General features: G+C 41.9%; 2 protein-coding genes across 9 annotated transcripts in view; one reads left to right on the forward strand and one right to left on the reverse strand.

The window, feature by feature from the left end:
- Positions 1-1,442, reverse strand: part of Nek11 (NIMA related kinase 11) — a 226,816-nt gene extending 225,374 nt beyond the window's left edge. For 3 of the 5 annotated variants that reach the window (XM_021171347.2, XM_029481811.1, XM_021171350.1), the window contains exon 1: positions 1,103-1,442. The gene's annotated coding sequence lies outside the window, so the exon portion shown is untranslated. The remainder of the gene's footprint in view (positions 1-1,102) is intronic. The other 2 variants (XM_021171349.2, XM_021171348.2) reach the window with 2 other exon arrangements.
- Positions 1,274-11,878, forward strand: Aste1 (asteroid homolog 1). 4 transcript variants are annotated; one of them, XM_029481808.1, is made up of 5 exons: positions 1,274-1,771; positions 2,468-3,781; positions 7,399-7,609; positions 9,460-9,655; positions 11,127-11,878. In XM_029481808.1, the coding sequence occupies exons 2-5, from the start codon at positions 2,486-2,488 to the stop codon at positions 11,440-11,442; spliced, it is 2,019 nt and encodes a 672-aa protein (XP_029337668.1). In that variant the 5' UTR covers positions 1,274-1,771; positions 2,468-2,485; the 3' UTR covers positions 11,443-11,878. The 4 variants fall into 4 exon arrangements, with proteins under 4 accessions (XP_029337668.1, XP_021027003.1, XP_021027005.1 ...); XM_021171344.2 differs by having other exon boundaries at positions 1,274-1,583; XM_021171346.1 differs by lacking the exon at positions 1,274-1,771 and having other exon boundaries at positions 2,577-2,628; positions 2,721-3,781.
- The last annotated feature ends 993 nt before the right edge of the window (positions 11,879-12,871 follow it).

Here is a 12,871-nt window from a genome sequence, read left to right on the forward strand (position 1 = left end):
GCATTAGGTTTTCATATTCAGCAATTCTAAAACAACGAGAAAAAAATAGTGTTATAGTGATGACCTGTGGGCTCGACATTTACCACAAAACCTACAGAAAAAAAACTGCAAAACATAAAACCTATTTGTAATATTGTCTTCTTTAAATAATGTACTAATCTGTGGTTTGATCTAGTCCCAGTGAGAGCAATGCCCCTCTCCTCAAGGAAACGTTACTAAAATCTGCAGAATCTAAAGAATAGGTCCTAAAAGGTACCTTCTGTTTGCTTCTTTGACTGGCATAGAAGTGGTGATTTCTAGATAAACTAGGCTGTTCAAAAAAAAAAAAATGTATGGTCTCTCTGTCGCCTTTCAGATCACTAATAATAATTCTCAATGCGGAGAGGCGATTAAAATCCCCACTTAGTAAAGATCTGAACTCAAGATGGAGGACCAAAGCTTCTATTTGTAGTGGAGTAATAAACCCAGCAGTGTGTGAGCAGCCCCTCCAGGCTCCTCATACAGACTCAGCTCTGTCACCCTCATCTCAGTGGGTATCCATGGAATGTACACACACTGCAGGCTGGATCTGAACCTAGGGCAGAGCATGAACTTGGGTGCTAGGGACACAGGTTATGCTTGTATCCCTGGGGCCTAGCTAACAGCTGACATACAGTTATCAAACGTTTGGAGAGCGAAGAAAGGTCCAGCATACCAAATGTGACCCAAAAGACAAGTAAAGGAAAGAAAACATAATAGGAACTAGAAGAAAGCAGAGAGATGCCCACTTTGTGCTAACCATCCCTGGGGTGCCCATCCTGCTGGGGCAGGTAAAGAGAAAGCCAAGTGTTTACCGATGGTAAGAACTGAGTGGTTTATGTCCATGTCAAAAAACCCAAAAAACTAGGAAGCTGTTTTGACTTGAGGTTCTGCTAACTAAATCTGAGAGGTAAACTCTAACCCTGAGGTAAAACGAAAAACTTCCTTGTCTCTTCAACAAATAAACCTTAAGTTTTTTGCAGAACGGGTGAATGTACACCGAGGAGCAGGGCGCTTAGTCTCCCGAAGGGGAATGGGGTCCAGGGGCTGTGGGACCCCGCTGCCCGAGATCCACTTTCATTACCTTTACAGGTCCCCAGCCCGCGGCGCCCGGCCAAGCCTCCGTCAGCTTAGAGCTCGCCCAGAGCTCGCTGCCTCGGCGGGCGTGGTTGTTTAACATCGTCGCCACGGAGACGGCGCGGGGGCTGCTGGGAAGTCGACGTTCCGGCGCCCAATCCAGCGGAAGCGCGCCGGACCCTATGAGGCGGGGTGAAGCGAGCAGGACGAGGAGGCGGCCGCTAGTGTGAGAGGAATGGCTCAGCCTCTCACACCAAGTTCCCACCATCCGGCCCGAAAGCATTTTCTCCTCCAGGAAGAGCCCTCAGCTTCTCGGAGCCAGGCTTCCCAGTGACGTTGTTCGCAGCACTTCCTGTTTCCGCTCGCGGTCTTCCACGCACCCGCCGGTCTGCTGTTTCTCCCCGGGCTCCTAACTGCTGCTGCTGGTGAAGTGAGCCGGCGGCCGGGCGGAAGCAGCAGGCGGGTCCGGAGGGCAGGAGCAGGTTGAGGTAGGAAGATCGGTGGTTGAGGAATTAGATCCTACCTTTTCCTGCCCTTTGCTTGCATTCCTCGAGCTACTTCGCTCAAGGTCAAGTCAATAGTTTAAAGTGAGTTCGCAGAAACCACATGACAAACCGGGAAAGACATGACGATTCAGAATTAAAAGTGTTGAGATGTTGGCCGAGGTGGATCTGAGGTGAGATAAAAAATCAAGTGCAATAATGTAAGCTGATACCAAAGGCAAAAAATTCAGGAGGATGCATCTTTTTATGTGGTAGCCCCACAAAAATCAAAATGCAAAAATTCCAAGGTTGGCAAAACTTTCACGATTTTAAACAAGGGCAAGGCTGGCAATAGCATCGTGCTAAGCGATATTTGAAGCCAGAGGCGAGGGAGAAAACCAGTAATACTAATCCTATGAGTTGTTAGCCAGATAAGCCATTAATAAGGGGGTGTAAGAATCCAGTTGAGGTTGAAATTGTATACTTGGGATCCTAGAAGCATAAAGCTGCGTTTTTTCCTTAGCTCAAACCACTCTCCAATATACCCTACACTCAAGACCTGTAACAAGGGTCTAGTGATCCATAAGGAAAAAAAAAATTGGCTCATTATGTGTCCTATGCTGGGTTGTCATTTTTATAGCTTAGGACTTTTGGCCTTGACTCTCACAAAAACAGATTTCTTCCTTTATCTCTATATGGGCTGCCATGAGGTGGTGTGGCCTAGATATAAGGTCTGTCTTCCACCTCCAATAATCCAATCAAGAAAAGTCCCGCAGCGGCATATCCGGCAGTTTGGGTCTTGATTGATTCTAGATATACTCAGATTGACAACCAAGAATAGCCATCAAAAAGACCAGCAATTGAATTTTTTTGTTTGTTTGTTTCAACAGGAATTTCTGTCGATCATCATGGGTATCCGGGGACTAATGAGCTTTGTGGAAGATTATAGTAATGAATTCTTCGTTGATTTGAAATTGCGGAACACAAAACTTATCATTGATGGCTATTCTCTCTTCCACCGGCTTTGTTTCAATTCTGACTTGGAGCTCAGGTATGGAGGAGACTATGATTTATTCGCAGATGTTGTACAGAAATTCTTTGAATCACTGTTTGCGTGCCATATTTGTCCATATGTTGTATTAGATGGAGGATGTGACATTTCAAATAAAAAGCTGACAACTTTGAAGGATCGAGCTAAAGAGAAGATCCAAGCGGCCCGTTCTCTTTCGCTTGGTGGGGGTGGGAACGTGTGCCCCTTACTCATCCGAGAAGTGTTCATACAGGTTTTGATCAGGCTTGAGGTATGTTTCGTGCAGAGCTTTTCAGAAGCAGATCGGGACATTGTGACACTTGCCAATCATTGGAATTGTCCTGTGCTGTCATCAGATAGTGACTTCTGCATTTTTGACTTGAGAAGTGGGTTTTGCTCACTGAATAGCTTCCAGTGGAGAAATCTGAACACTATTAAGGATACACAAGATTACTACATTCCCGCCAGAAGCTTTTCCCTCGATGCATTCTGCCATTACTTCAACAACATGAACAAAGCTCTACTACCTCTCTTTGCGGTGCTGTGTGGAAATGACCATGTTAACCTGCCCATCATGGACACATTCATAAGTAAAGTACGTCTACCCCTTAGTTCTAAGGGGCGGAGATATCACCGAGTCCTAGGACTTCTGAACTGGTTGTCTCGTTTTGATGACCCCACTGAAGCACTAGATAACGTTCTGAAGTCTCTCCCCAAAAAGAATCGAGAAAATGTTAAGGAACTTCTCTGCTGCTCCATGGAGGAGTACCAGCAGTCCCAGGTGAAGCTGCAGGACTTCTTCCAGTATGGTAGTCATGTCTGTACGGACGCTTCGGATCTGGGTTTACCAGAGTGGGTACTAGGAGCTCTGGCCAAAGGCCAGCTACCACCTTTCATCAGTGATGCTTTGGTGCTCCGAAGGACCTTTCTTCACACACAGGTAGAAAACATGCAGCAACCAAATGCTCACAGAATATCTCAGCCCATCCGCCAAATCATCTATGGACTCCTTTTGAATGCCCCATCACACGTAGAAGATATATCCCAGAATACATTGCCTTCCCAGCTTCTGGCTTTCAATGAAGTGGAAAGAATTGATACAAATATCAAAACATCAACTGTTTATGCAAAGCAACTACTTAAGGATCATTGCGACTTGAGCAAATTGGCTGAGGTAAGTTTGTAAGACTAGCAAAATTCTTAGAAATTTCTTTATGTTATAATTTGCCTTCATATGTCCTCTCTTAATATAACACATTGGTTGCCATCTTGCCTTCATGTTGTGTGTGAAGGCTAGACCTCCAGTGAACTGGGTAATCTCTTAGTGTCGGTACTAACTCAAACCTAGCACTTAGTACTAAATATGCTATTTCTAGGGTTCTTCAGTAACCTGTTTCCTTTGCAGTTATTGTATTATATTGATCCCAACTAGGAGTCTGTAATTTTAAAGGGGTGGAGGGGTGTCGGGGATTGAACCGTAAAAGAAGTGTGCACATAGGCACTTGATGTGGACATAACAGCATCTTAGATGAGAGCTCAGTTAAGATTAGTACTGATATGTCCGTCTGTCTAAAGGGTTTGTTTTATTAATGAGGCTCTTTTTAGGCTTTGGGCTTAAAGCCCAAAGAGAGAGTTAGAGCAAGCTGACAAAGAGCAAGTGTTTCCTTTATCTCTATATGGGCTGCCATGAGAAGGTATGGCCTAGATTTAAGGTGTGTCTTCCACCTCCAATAATCCAATCAGGAAAAGTCCCTCAGCGGTGTATCCAGCCACTGGGCATCATGTTGACATGTTTAAACCTATTCCTAAGAGCATGACTTAGCCTACCTTGGTGCTGCTTAAGTCTGAGTAACACTAAGATCAGTTGTCCTTTCAAGGAAAAAAATGTTCTTACAGAGCCCAGTGTTGCTTTTTGCTTCTGATAATATGTAAATATATTAAGAATAACATGAAACTCTTGCGAGAATACAATTAAACATACAAATTAAATGCAAATGAATTTATAAAGTCAGTTGCAATGCCCACTGGGTGTTTAGTTCCAACTAAATGTTTACTCCTAGACTCATAGGGTCATTGGTGCCAGCTTACTCGAGGATGAAGGACGGCAGCCAGTTTTCTTGTGGAGATGATCAGATCTTACTTGCCTTCAGTTTATACCCCAAGGAAACATGATAGTGATTGTCACTTCCTATGGGTTGGGAACGGTGGAGTTGCTACTGGGATCTAGTGGGTAAGGCAAGGATGCCACTAAGATTCTTAGAATGCAGATTGGCACCCCACGGTTGAGAACTATGTGACCCAAAATGCCCAGTGGGCCCATTTTTAGCCTACTAGTGACAGCATAAGTGAAAGGTAAGGAGACTCCTAAGTGGGTGTCAAAAGTATCCGTGGCATTAGGAAGTAACTCCTAATAAGAATAGTTCTTCAGGGAGTGATGAGAATGTTCTGGAATTAATGATGGCTTTGAAAGCTTATATATTAAAACCATTGAGTTGTATACTTCAAAGGGGTGAATTTTTTGACATGGTTTATATTTCAAAGAAAGCAGAGTTTCAGTTTAAAAAATTATGCAGTGTTTGTGAGACTTATAATTCATTCTTTTCTCTCTGGTGCAAACCCACTGCATTGTGGGAATGAATATACCACAGATGACTTTCTGTGGATTGTTTTCAGTTGTGCAGTTTCAGCCTCTTCCATGATCATGGTGGTGCACATCATCTTGTCACATATTTCTGCTGCACATATTGTGGAATTGCTGGGCCAGGTGAGAGGAACATTGGGCTGAGCTCTTAAGTCTTGCTAAAACGTCTTGACAGTGGACCCACTAACACTCCCACCAGCAGTGCAGGAGCATGCTTGCTTCTTCCTGTGCCTTTGTCAATACTAGGTATTTAGGAGCCCAGCGAACATTCTGGTTGTTCTAGTGGGCAAAGTATCATCTTAGTCGTTTGGGTAGGCAATTTTCCGTTTCTCTGATGACTTGCTTATTATGCTCATTAACCATTGGGATATTCTGTGCGAAGTCTTTATTCAGTATTTTGCCTACTGATCATTTGTCAATTAACACTGTGGCCAGGACCTCCCATTCTAATTTTCATTGTAGTATATTGTAAACAATTTTAATGTAGTCATTTAAATCCTTAATACTTATGGTTACCTTTTTATGATCTGTTTAGGAAAGTACTACCTACTCCCAAGATCATGAAAACAATTACATTTTTCTTTCACATTACATCTCCAATCTGCCCAGGAGGAGTGGGGTGTGAAATAGGATCAGGCCACTTTTCCCCAATGCAGTCCAATCCAATCAATGAGATGTAGCATGCTGATTGTATTCCTTGATGAGTGGTAACATATTCTCAGCATTCAGTTGTATTCAAAGTTAAGAGGAAATTTTCATACACTTTGCACCACAGTATTATCATTTGGGTTGCCTTTGGCATGCATTAGTCAGTTCTTAGCTCAATGCTTTTAAGCTCTAATTAGCCCATAATTCTAAGTGATGCCAGGTGCAAATATATTTCCAGACACAAATGCAGGTTCAAGTACAGAAACCTTGTGATCATTCCTGCTTTTAACATGCGGTAATACTACTTGAGCTATGTGACTTACAAACTGGCTCATTTAATTCCCACCAGTCCCAAATGGGCCTGGGAGAGCAGATGGGACTGCAAGCAGAGTAGTTCCCTCTTTAGAAGGCACTGAGGACTGATGAGAAAACATTGTGTGCTACTCTAACACATAAGGCTCATTTTACAGATGACCAAACTAGGAAACCCTCAGGAACTTGCCCAAAGCCAGTTACTGAGGGCAGAATATCTAGTACCAAATCCCAGGCCACTTTGTTAATAAAAGTTATAACTTGAAGTTTAGGTGTGTTTTTACACTAGATGTGAGGCCTACATCTAGTAGGGGTTGTTGCTAATACTATGAAGAACTTTGCTTGCTTCCTAACAATATTAAATTACAGAAACTCTGTTTAGAGTTAATGTCCTATTCAAAGGCCTCAGACATTAGTGATGTAACTATTTCGTCAATTATGTTTTGGTTCAGGTTCTCTTCATCAGTCAGTCACACTATACTAACGACCCATTAAGCGGTAAGAATGTAGCCCACTGTCTCACCCTCCAGTAGAGGGTTTTTCTTTAACTGCATAGAAACACTAGGAGTACAACTCTTTTCTTAAATGTTTATGAAAGAGTGGCCTTGTAAGGTACATCTTGAGATTCATTCAAGTAAATTTCAGCAAGCAGCTCAAAGCTCTTATGGCTTTTGACTTCTCAGCTTACATTTGAAGTCCCTTCTAATATACTGTGTACTGCAAGCACAGTACAGGAAGTCATTAAGACACTCCTGCCTGCCTTGAATGTATTCCTAACTCTTAAGCAGCCACATGCAACAGAGGATTTGTAACAACTTATTTTGTGGAGGTGATCAGTTAGTGCATCTGAGAGAAAGTGGTACCTAGTCTGCACTAGCAGTAAGGGCAGGCAGGGTTCATGTAGGTCTTTATAAGGTATGTGGGCTCCAGTTAAAATGCAGGTTCTCAGGCTCCCCTCAGAATACTGAATCGACAAGAAGGGGTCAAGCTCAATTTCTAGCAAGTTTCCTAAGGGTGTGTGTACTGAATATGCTCACTGCCCTACAGAGGGAGGAGGCAGAAACACAAGATGTTTAGAGGGCATAGAGGATCCATTCCTTCAAAGAGCCAAACATTATTAACTTCCACAGCTGAATTAAGTCTCATGATACTAAAAATTACCCTAATTTGCAGACTATTTGATGTTTCAGCTCCCCTTGGCTAGGCGGCAGATGCTTCTCTTAGAAGCCCTGAAGGTCAAACAGGTTGTCCTGGAGTCCATCCCTACTCTTCTGAAGTTGCCCATTGCTGTGACTTGTTACTGGTTGCAGTCCACAGAAGCCAAGGCAAAGCTCCATCATCTGCAGGCCCTACTGCTGGGGATGCTGAGGGAACCCTTCCATGCTATCGTCAACAGCCCTGGTAGGTTCTAGAAATCTAAGTGTTTTGTCAAGTTGTGTGTAAACTGCACATCCTTAAGAATTCGCACAAACAAAAAACAAATGACTCCCATGACAGCAGAATGTGTAAGTGAAGGTGCCAAACTGCCCTTCATCGATATTCTTAATAGTTCCATTTGCTGACCTTAGTGCCAGGAGCTTGGCTTCAGATAGAGAGCTGGGATGTGCTAGTACTGCTAACTCAGTCTGCTCTGAGGTACCTGTGTGCTTCAGTGTGTGAGGCGTGAGTGCTTTGCCAACTGTGTCTTTCATTCTGCTACCCCATCATCAACACAGCAGCGGCAGCACAGTAAACTTACTTGCGCTTTCCCAGACATGAAACCTCTCAACATTTCCAACCACAGCATTCTTGTTCATTGGTTTCTATCTTTCTTTAAGGCTATTAAGTTTCAATATGTAATAATAGAAAGAAAAAAAAAACACTAGAGAAATAATCTGGGCAAGTTTTGCGTGCATTTAAATATTGGGTAAAATAAATGAAACATTGGAATGTTAGTTCTTTATTACAACTTTCTCCTTAAAAGATTGTGAAGGCCATAAAGCTGTCACCGTATAACAGTTCTAACATGATAGCTGTTAGCCACAGCTACATGTGGCTATTTAAAGCTAAAATCAAATAGAAGTCTGGGCTTTTTGAGGTAGTCACATTTCAGGCACTTGGCAACCTCAGGTGGACACGTATTACTGTGTATAGAGGCAAAACATTCTCACCATGGCAAGAGTCCTATAGATAGTCCTAGACTGGTGTATTCTATGCGTTTAAGAATGAAATAGCACCGGGCGTGGTGGCGCACGCCTTTAATCCCAGCACTCAGGAGGCAGAGGCAGGCGGATTTCTGAGTTCGAGGCCAGCCTGGTCTACAAAGTGAGTNCAGCCTGGTCTACAAAGTGAGTGCCAGGACAGCCAGAGCTACACAGAGAAACCCTGTCTCAAAAAACCAAAAAAAAAAAAAAAAAAAAAAAAAAGAATGAAATAGCATGGACTCAAAATATCCCTAATACTCGAGCTTATGATAGTAGCTATCAGAGGGACTGTTGGTATGTGACAATTAACACAACATGAGTCAGGCCCATGGCTTTAAGAACAGTTTGAAGCTATGTTGTTTTAAGAAATAGAGAAATTCCCATAGCGTGAGCCCATTAAGATTTTACGTGAGTCCTATAGAAGGGGCATGTCTGTCTGTTTTCTTTTAGGAAATGTGAACTCCGCACCCAGGCAGGCTCAGTGCCTTGCTCCCAGATATTTGTGAAAGGTGGGCCTCCTTTTTATTACTTTGGAGTTGGTCCCAATGTTATTTTGTGCACTTCTGCTCAAACAAACCTGCAGAAGCTGCATCTCTGCAGATTGTTGCTTCTGCCCCTTCCCTTACATAAAGCAATGCATTTGCCAAATGATTCATATTTTAGTTTTCCTACTAAAAACAGGCAAAATGTGCTGTGAACCTTTGAGCTGTCTTTAAACACATGTGTTACTCTATGGGGGCTTTGGTGAAAGTAATGAGCAGTAAAAACAGTAAAGAGAATGGTGTTTAGTGTCATCATAGGCACAGATCCTAGAGAATTTACATACAGACCTGTTTTAAGGTCAGGTAGCATACTGTGGGAGAGATATTTCAAGGAAAAGCAATAACTTTTGGTTGAATACAGTCAAGAAAAGGGACCCTTCAGTGTATATAAGACATTTATGAAACCAAAAGAGAAAAGCAACCAGTTTTCAAACTAATTGTCTTTGTGGGCTTTGATGTTAGTGTGTGGGGAATGGCCAAACTGATGCAGTATTTGGAAATGCTGCCTTTGGGTTGTTTTATCTAGGTAATGAAGATCCACAGAGAGGTGGTGCCAAGATGTTGTATGAAGAATTACTCCAGGTGAAGGCACCCATCGGGCGGGGTCCAAGAGTGGATTTAGACACAGCGCATGTCTTCTGTCAGTGGCAGTCCTGTCTCCAGATGGGGTTATATCTCAACCAGCTGCTGTCCACTCCTCTGCCAGAGCCAAACCTAACTTGGTAAGCACCATGTGAAACATTGGTTCAGATGGGTAAATACAAAGATTTTAAACAAAGTTTAACGAGTAAAACAAGTTGCTTTAAAAAACAATCAATGTTACTATTCTCCATCTCTGAATAACTAAAGCGCTGGAAACAAGGAAAATATTTCCAGTTTCAAACTTTTTAAAATCAATTGTTAGTATATATTACTTTATAGGGACTTTTTCTCCCACTCTACCCCTAGGTACATGTTGTTACTGGTGTGTATGTGTGTTTTCTTACCATTTGGTATTAGCTCATATAGTTATCAAATGCCATTAGCTCATATAGTTATCAAATGCCTACTCCATGCAAGGGTGCAATAAACAAAAACAAAATATTCTCTTGGAGCTTGCCTGTGGATTTTGTCTTCTCTGACAGTATAGGAAGAAAGGAGCTAAGCCTATATGTCAGAGTTTAACTCAGGAGTTTGAGTTGGGTAGGATAGACATGGTCCCATGGAGTTGCAACTTGGTAATTGTCTGTCCAGGAAGTACTAAAAGGAAAGAAAGAAAGAAAGACTGCAATGGCTAGAAAATGGGATTTAAGATTGAATATGTGCTCCATGGACATTCCATGTATACTCTTCAAGGACAAGCCCCAGAGCCTGGTGTATTAATGAGTAAAAACACATGGCACCATGAAATCTAGCAATAAGAGGGTGCCTGCTTGTTTTGGTATTTGCTTTTGTGGTGCTAGGAACTGAACCAGGGCTTTCTGCATGTCAGGTAAACACTCTACCACTGAGCTATAAACCCAGCCTCACTTTTGTTAATGTATCTCTGGGCCTCGTATCTGAGAACACAAAAACTCTCCACCAAGAATGATAAAATGGCCTTTGATGTTTGGACTGTTTTCTTCCTTTCCTTTGATAATTCTGGTCATCCTTAACAGACTCGGCATGCCACAGTTCCTTCACAACAAAACAGAAGTATCCTATCCCTTGTGTCTTTTTCTAATGTTTTCTGTAAGATTATTGTGGGATCTTAGCATAATCAAGACTTCTCAAATGCTGATTTTATATTCATAAAGCCTATACAATGATAGCCAAAGTTTACCAGGTTGATCAGTTCTGGTCATGAGTCATACTGAATTTGGAGTTTCTAGTTAATCTCATTTTGCATTTGCGTAGTGGGAATTTTATTCTAATGAATGTCCAAACAAATGATGCCAGTACAATTTTCTGAGTACAATTTTCTGATATAGTAAACTGCCTTTTTGTTTTGTCAAGTCCATTTTCTTAAATTCCTTTTCTTGGAGGTGTTAGAGAAGCCTGTTCAGCCACAGGCTAGCATCATCCACTTTAACTACTTAGTTCCAGTAATGGTGATGATTATAAAGGAACAACAAGCTAAGTGTTTAGATACTTGTTATTGTTACAGTGTTCCCCTTCATTGTCCCACTACACCAATCTGATGCTTTCAAATCATGTTGTTCTCCCACTGAACAGGTTGTACAACGGAAGCCTGGTCCACGGACTCTGCCAGCAACTGCTAGGATCTAGTTCTGTAGAAAGCCTCCTGAGTCTATGTCCTGAGGCAAAGCAACTTTATGAACATCTGTTCAATGCCACAAAATCATATGCCCCAGCTGAATTGTTCTTACCAAAAACTAAATCAAAATCAAAAAAAAGGAGGCAGAAGAAAAAGGTTGCCAGCCTGGGAACCACTGCAGATGCCAAGCACTGGTATGACAGAAGCAACCGGTTTGGTCTGTTAATGCCTGAAAGCTTGGAGGAGCATGTAGAGAACTCAGACCTTGACTAAACAGTCTGTAGTACACAAGATTTACAGTTCTAACTTGTAAAATGTCTCTTACCTCACTTGAAGCTAATTTTTCTTTAGGACTAAAGTTTAAGAGATCATCTTAATACTAAGATATTTGTACAATACTTTTAATACAGCCTACTTTAAGAAATGTCTGTATTTATTTATATGTGTGTTGGGGTGGAGAGCCATGGTACTTGTGTGGAAGTCAGAGAGTACCTTGTGAGAGTTGGTTCTGACTCCATCATGTGGGCTCCAGGGTCACCCTCAGGTTGTCAGGCTTAGAAGCGCCTCACGGGCTCTGAGTCATCTGTAGTTCTTCAGTGTGCTTTCACTCCTCATGGTCCTTTTCAGCAAAGAGTAACACCTTATAACCTTAATGTTGCATATACTCATAATTTTCATAAAATCCAGTAGTAATCATTTTATTTTAAAAGGTTTGGGGTTTTGGGGGTTTTTTGTTTGTTTGTTTGAAAAGTGTGGGGATCATAAAATAGTCAGGGGGTCTGAGAGAAAATTAGAAATGTGGTAAATTGGGCTGGAGAGATGGCCTGGCCATTAAAGGCTAGGCTCACAACCAAGAATTATAAGCAATGTAGTAAATTAGACTACATATAGTAAACTCACAGGTCTTAGAGCATGTTGTAACTGTTACCAGCCCCTGAACATAAACAGCATCCTAAGCTTATAAATGTAGAGCAGAAGAGAAATGAAAATCTCAGACCAATACTGGACTCTCAAGTCTTCCACATGCTGGGTTTTGCAAAGGACTCCAGCACTTCATTTTGATTTTTGCTGTGCTACAGATCCAACCCAGGCCCTGTGCATGCTAAGCAAGCATTCTACTGAGGTACACCCTCAGCTACTAGCCAGCACTTTGTAAATCAAACAATTAGGATAGAAAATAGCAGATAAAACACCTCTTATTTAGTGATTATGAAAATATTTATCTTCCTATAGTCAACTATAGGGTATGATGACAAATCCCTATAATCTGGAAGTCATAGGGCTGAGACAGGAAGGTTGAAGGTTTGAGTTCACCTTGGGCAACATATTAAGCTTTGTATTAAGAATCCAAATGTTCAAGAGGTGCTATTTTAAAACTACGAATACCAACGGATTTATAATGGTGCTGCCAGTTCTGAAGCTCAGAGAAGCAAGAATGGGCAAGTGGGGTGACCATAGTGGGTCAAGTCATTTTAATGACAGCTGAAAGCTGCCAACTGTGAGCCAGCCCATCTGTAGTTCTTAACAGTTAGCAATTTTCTTGTTGTGGGTTGATCTGGTGCTGTGATATGTATTCAAATGTTAAATTCTACCCCCAAATCAGGTTGTCCCAAGTCTACTGACTTCTTATGTATAACAGCTTTTGTTGTGCAAATCTTGTCCCTCCATTTCTGGAGGGAAGAGAGGTAGGTGTGTTTTCAGT

This window comes from Mus caroli, chromosome 9 (assembly GCF_900094665.2).
Source record: "Mus caroli chromosome 9, CAROLI_EIJ_v1.1, whole genome shotgun sequence".
Taxonomy (NCBI): Eukaryota; Metazoa; Chordata; class Mammalia; order Rodentia; family Muridae; genus Mus; species Mus caroli.

What these genes read in the sequence shown, in the direction of transcription:
- Aste1 (XM_029481808.1), top strand. Translation starts at nt 2,486, where the DNA reads ATGGGTATCCGGGGACTAATGAGCTTTGTGGAAGATTATAGTAATGAA. An exon ending in TGCTATCGTCAACAGCCCTG is followed by an intron (nt 7,610 to 9,459) that starts GTAGGTTCTAGA and finishes TGTTTTATCTAG; the next exon opens with GTAATGAAGATCCACAGAGA. An exon ending in CCAGAGCCAAACCTAACTTG is followed by an intron (nt 9,656 to 11,126) that starts GTAAGCACCATG and finishes CCCACTGAACAG; the next exon opens with GTTGTACAACGGAAGCCTGG.